The sequence below is a fragment of the Hemibagrus wyckioides genome, linkage group LG03 (genome assembly GCF_019097595.1).
Source record: "Hemibagrus wyckioides isolate EC202008001 linkage group LG03, SWU_Hwy_1.0, whole genome shotgun sequence".
NCBI lineage: Eukaryota > Metazoa > Chordata > Actinopteri > Siluriformes > Bagridae > Hemibagrus > Hemibagrus wyckioides.
Genome location: NC_080712.1, coordinates 19,651,448 through 19,657,779, shown reverse-complemented (window position 1 = coordinate 19,657,779; position 6,332 = coordinate 19,651,448). Strand labels below are relative to the sequence as shown.

General features: G+C 38.3%; 1 protein-coding gene across 7 annotated transcripts in view; it reads left to right on the top strand.

Moving 5' to 3' along the window:
* The first annotated feature begins 276 nt into the window (after nt 1-276).
* The window catches only part of gbf1 (golgi brefeldin A resistant guanine nucleotide exchange factor 1), a 55,779-nt gene continuing 49,723 nt past the window's right edge, over nt 277-6,332 (top strand). For 5 of the 7 annotated variants that reach the window (XM_058382828.1, XM_058382819.1, XM_058382810.1 and 2 more), the window contains exons 1-3: nt 278-551; nt 3,570-3,672; nt 4,829-4,895. In XM_058382828.1, the coding sequence (XP_058238811.1) occupies nt 3,577-3,672; nt 4,829-4,895 (163 nt within the window). In that variant the 5' untranslated portion in view covers nt 278-551; nt 3,570-3,576. Of the gene's footprint in view, nt 552-3,569; nt 3,673-4,828; nt 4,896-6,332 lie in introns of all 7 variants that reach the window. The other 2 variants (XM_058382803.1, XM_058382782.1) reach the window with 2 other exon arrangements.

The window sequence follows — 6,332 nt, the reverse complement described above, 5'->3', positions numbered from 1 at the left end:
CGAGCCTCTTCGTCACTGACGTTCAACCTAGCTTAATGGATTCGTGGCATGTTGCAATAAACCCGCCTTTTAATCCGTCAAATAAAATAATCCGATATTATCGCTTCATATTTGTTTGAAACCTTCGTGTTCTTACGGGTTTGAGTCATGCATGTACATTCTGTAGGATTCTATGCATGTTTCAAAGCTGTGTTATAAACGTCAGGCAGAAGAGAAACGGTGCATGCGATTGGTTGAAAAAAGGGGATCGTGTCAGATGAAAACATCAAGCTAGTTTGCACTTCACGCTTTTCCACGTCAGTAAGTTTACTTGCACGACCGGCTTGCTAACCGTAGCGACGTTCAATAGCGTTAAAGCGTCACCCAGAGCGGAATAACCTGGGCATGACGTGAAATTGCTTCAATGTAAGACTGCATTTTAATTAGTTTGTGCGGTGTCATTTCTTTAATGTGCGTCGTGGCAACAATCATTTACATTTACATTCAGCAGGAAGTTAGCTAGTTAGCTTGCTGTAGCCATTGAACGCCATTTTGGATTCGCATCTGTACAGGTAAAGCATTTTGTGTTCACTTTGACAGTTAGGCATGTACATAATTAATGGACACCGTCGTGTGTCTCTTACAACTCATGTTGGGGAAAAAATGCTTCACTGTATAGACATTGTTTAGTAGCTCTTTATTAAGTTATTACCACAGCTAAACACCTAGCATGCCGACTAGCTGGTGCGTTAGGACGAAATCTATCAAACTACACTGTTAATGTTGTTGTATTTATACAGAGCACTCACAGTCAGCATGTAGGGGTACTGGGCGACAGAGCTGTGTTTATATTGTAGAAGACGATAAGTGGACGTGTGTGTACTGAGCTATATGTGTTAGCTGTCAAAACAGGCCAGTTAAGCTGCAGCTAGCTGAGTCAACTTTCTGTTAGCATTGCAGAATCTCCTCATGGGTTTATCTCAATAGATATCATATCTGTCTTTTTTGAACATCTGAACCTGTACTCTGTAACCCTGTATAACCTGCTGGCAGGCTAAATAATACACAGAAATAATTAAGCTTATTAGTTTCCTGACACTCATAAATAAAGGTACCAGATTGTATGTGTCACTAGTACCCTCAAGGGTACATATTTCTGTACCTTTTAGTGTGTATCTTTCACCTGGTAAGGTTCATGTGGTGTAGTTTTTAATGAACTTTTTGAGTAAATGCATATTATTTAAATGCACATTATGTTCATGTTCACTGGTGAAAGATGCACAGTAAAGTTTAATGGTGCAAAACACAGCGCTAAGGAAAAATCCAACTTTATTGTTGATGTAACCTATTATTAGCATTGTCATGATGTTTTATTCTGAGTTTATAGGGCAGTGGTGAATCAAGAAGTTAGGACTCTGGGTTGTTGACCACCAAGCTGCCACTATTGGGCGCTTGAGCAAGGCTCTTAACTCTCTCTGCTCCAGGAGGGCTGTATCATAGCTGCCCCTGATACTTGACTTGACTAGTCATCTAATGAACTTACTTGTGGGTGTGTTATAGCAGGGATAATACTAAAATGTGCAGCACAGAGGGTGCTTCAGGACCATTATTGGGAACCTGTGACTTAATATAATGCTATGTTTTAAATTGATTATTTGTCGCAACAAAAGGCATAATGCTTATTTTATGTTGAACTGTGCTGACAGCACAGATACACAGGGACAGTATAGCTCATTTGCTAATGTAAACAATGTGGGTCTTTGGATTTTGCAGTGTTCTGTCCAGCGGAAAAGTGCTAGACAGAAACCTGCTCTAGAGGAGTTGGACAATGAATCTGAAGCACCTGATTTTAGGTGGCGTAATTTATTAGTGTGGCATTGGACCCCTTTTGTAGCCAATACAGCATCAAGACCAGATGGATTTTGAGCCTGTTGCAGAACAGTGGCCAAGTCACTACATGATACTGGTGGAGGATACCGTTTCCTGTCTCGCTCCTCCAAAACATCACAAAGTGGCTCTATTATGTTCAGATATGGTGACTGTGAGGTCAGTGGGAGATGTTCAAGTTCATGTTCATCAGTCCACTGTCACTCGTCTTGCATCATCTTGTTATGTGGCACCACCATCACAGTCAGTAATTCTTTGCAGTGACATGCCAATAGCACAAGTAGTGGGCCTAGGGAATGCCATGTTTTTGCAGCCCAAGTGGTAAAGTGGTGAGCTTCTTTGGGCCTTCTCTATATTGTTATACTCTGGAATGTGGAAAAAGACAATGAAGGTGGACTCGAGCAACACACGTTTCACCTTGTTCACAGTTCAAGTTTTCCACTGCTGGCAACATTGAAACTGATGTTTGGAATTGGCATGAGTGAAGAAAGGTCACTTGTGGGCCAATATTGACCCTCTGTAGCTCCTGACTAACAGTTGTGGTGGAAAAAAGGAGAATAGAGGTGTGCATTTAATTCTGCAGTGAGTCAGGCGGCTGTGGTTTGATGTTTTTTTGGATACAGTCTGGGTTAGTACCCGGACATCCCTTTAAGACAGCTTTCTCTTGCATCGACAGTTACTTCTGTTGGATGTGGTTTGTCCTTGGTGGTATGTCGACATTACCCTGGATACTGTGGCACATGATTGACCACCAGACTTGCTGTTGTGGTCACAGATGCGCCAACAAGACGCTCCCCAACAATTGTCCTCTTTTGAACTCTAATATGTCCCCCAGTATGTTCAGTGAATTGATATATTTTATGTACAGCTGTGCTATTGCTCTGGTAATTCAACCTTCACACTCCTTATGCTCCTCATGCTTCTACATAAAATGTGAAGTCAGTGAAGATTGGCCATGAAGCTGCACAGATATAGGCATGAAACCTTTAACACTATATTAGTCTGATACCCCTTCAACAGTGCTGACTTGGATTATGCTGCATTCAGCTTACACCAAAAGTGGGAAGCTGGAGCCCAGAAGGACGTTATTTTTGACTTGGTTAAAACGTGGATGCCAACCTTAATGTCTTTTGTTAGCAACAAGTTTTCCAGCAGCCTGTGATGAGTGGTGTTTATTTACCTCCTCAAAATGGCAAACAGTATAATCAGTGTTATAGACTTTAAATGTGTGAATATCTCTCTCTGTTGGTTGAGCTAAAGCAAATACTTGTATTATACAGGGTCACTCATTTAAAGGTAAGAAGTTTTACTTAGTTGAATTCTGAAGCTGTTTTGGGGAATTCTGAGTTATGCATTATTACTATTACAGGATTGTCAGGAAGTGTGCAGAAAATGAACTAAAGTATTATTTGCATGACATTTCCGAAGACAGAACAGTTATAGATTACAGAATCTTCTCCTTTAGTCCAGTGTCATGAGGCTAATCCAAAAATCTTTAGTTCTCTGGCATAACCCTTTCTCAAATATTAAACAGAAGTTCGACTGGTGTGGTTTAGTTACATTGATGAACAAATGGTAGCTGTACGAGCCACACTGTATCACATCAGACTGAATGATATATGAAAACAGATTAAGTCTAGATTAAACACACATTTCTGCTTTTTAATCCATGGCTTAACTACATTCTCCCATTTTATCTTCAGATTCACGATGGTGGACAAGAATATATACATCGTTCAAGGGGAGATTGCAACAGTGGTTGGCGCTATCAAGAGAAACTCCAGATGGAGTACACACACACCTCTGGTAAAGTGACTCTGAATATAAATTGATTTAAGTTTTACAATAGCAGTTTGGAAAGTTGATTACCAGGACGTGCTAAAGAGACAATACACCCTTTTACTTTTTAAAGTATATGGTGAAGCATTTATACCCTGACTTTGTAGATTGGAGAGAATCATACACAGTTTAAGGATCACATCTTTAATTGACTTCTTCAATTAATTCTATATAATTGGCTGTGATGTGATGTTGGCTTAGATAGCTAGCTAACTGGCCATTGTTAGCTATCCTAGCTGTCACTGAGGGTTCATTTTTAATGAAAAAAATTAATTGCTGTACATTTAACCTAAGCAAAAATTGGAACAACATTTCAACGTGGAGCATCACGTGTTTCACAAGTTTCCATCACGTGTGTTCAAGAGAACATTAAATAATTAAATCATAACTTGTGTTGAATCTGTTGCAAATTATATTCCATCTTAAGGCTCTTCCACTTATTTAGTCTGATTCCTGTCTCCTTTGAGAATAATCTCCATTTGCACTTACTTCTTAGAAAACCTGCGTGTTACATTGCAGTTTTCAATCAACAATTGAAGTGACAATTTTTTTCAACATTAAAATGTTCAGACCTCATCCATCCATCCATCCATCCATCACTCACTTGCTGTACATTTGGTATATTTGGTTCGCACCTAGTGTTTCCATCCAGGAAACATTCCATTTTTTTCATGTCATATACCAACATTTGCAAAAAAAATATGTTGATGGAAAAATCTCTATTGATATTCTGTATTATTCAGCTGTTTTTGAAAGATATGCTCATCCATGCTAATCAGGCATGCCTGCTCACTTATATTAGTGCACTTAGTTCAGGTAGGATTTGTGACCATCCAAATCCCAAAGAAATTCAGGGTGAAAAATGTCTTGCAGTTATATTTGGAATTTTTGATTAATTTATTTTCAGTGATGATTTTATGATAATGATTTAAACTACAGGTCCTTATTTTTAAATCTTTTTAATCACTAAGTAAAATAGTTTAGATGTATGCAAAGTTTATTTTACTGCCTCATGGAATTGCATGCATTTATTGCATTTCCATGATAAAGTGCCTCATTGGCTAATGAAAGTCTCAGATGTATTGTATTAAAAAGACGACTGATTTTGCTTACTTTCTAACAGGATGAAGAGCAGGACCCACTTCTCAGCAGTTTCAGTCACCTTAAGGAGACCCTCAACAATATCAAAGGTTATACATAATCACACACTTGATTTCTTTAATTAAATCGTCTTGATAAATATATATATATATATTCTTTTTTATATTTTTTTCAGTAATAGATTCAAGCTTTTCATTTTTTAAAAGTGTGCCCTGCTATACAATTACAGGTAGACATTTCCATTCATCACACAAGGACAGTAGTGACTCAGTGTCTAAACAATTTGTAGAACAGTCTTCTACAGATGAGCCACTTGTCAGCTAGCACTGAGAGAAGTGTATGTCTGCCTGTTTAGCATTCACAAAAGTACGCCCTGCTACAAGCATATTTAATCAGGTGCGCAAAATGTCCACTGAGAAAAGGGATGGCATTTTCAAGTTAGTCAATATTATCTCCTCATTGTCTTATTGTTGGATTTTTATTTCACCTCATGATTTTAGGGTGTCCCATGGAAACTGTCAGTGTTTGTTCATTTAGTTATCTAAATGATTCATAATGAACCTGACTGCCAAAGTAAATGTTATGCAGGCTTGTGCAAGTGTTCCTCTATTTAATATAGTGAAAATGATCTCCTAAATTCATTGGTAAGGAAAAAGCTGCACTAGATTTAAATGGTATCCACGTTTTTCCCCTCAAACCATCAAACAATCCTCAAATATTGCCCCAATATGAAGTATTACAGGGGAAGTATAATCCCCCAGCAATAGAAATAACATTTCACTATCCATAATTTTAATCTCTTTCACACAATTCATGCTAAATGTGTGTGAATATGTTGTTGTCTAGTAGCCACCATGCACCAAAACTGCTCTGGTAGTCTTAAAAATTCGAGTGCCAGCAATAGGTAATGATAATGACCTTACACAATATATCAGAATTTTTAACCTGTATCTTCTCCAGGCCTACTCCTGATAAACACTGCGAACCAAATAAGCACAGAGAAAGAGCCTGTCCTTGCCTGTAGACCTGTATGTGTAGTGAATATGATTGAAACCTATTTGTGCTATTATATATTCAAACAAGGCCAACATCAAGGAAGAACTAAGGCTAGGTTCACCTACCAGGTTGAAGTGACAAGTCTAATTTTCTGCCTTAATCTGACACACATCTGACTTTTTCAGGACTGTGTAGACACGAGAATCCAATCTTTTCAAATCAGATTTGAGCCAAGTTTGCAAGTCGTATTTCAGATACATATCCTTTATGTGGATGTGCTTCATAATGTGTATGGCCTGATGGGAATTTATGGGAATTCATGCTGTTATCATCATCATACAGTGTCGGTAGCATGTCGAAGCAACAGTAGAAAACAACAGCAGCATTGACTGTATTCAGTGGAACGTTGGGGAAATAGTTATTTACTTGATATTGAGGGGAATGAATCAATTACCACCCAAACATAGTTGTATTTGGAATAGTTACCCAAGGAATGGCAAAGAACAGCCAAAAATGAACAAGCCAAAGAT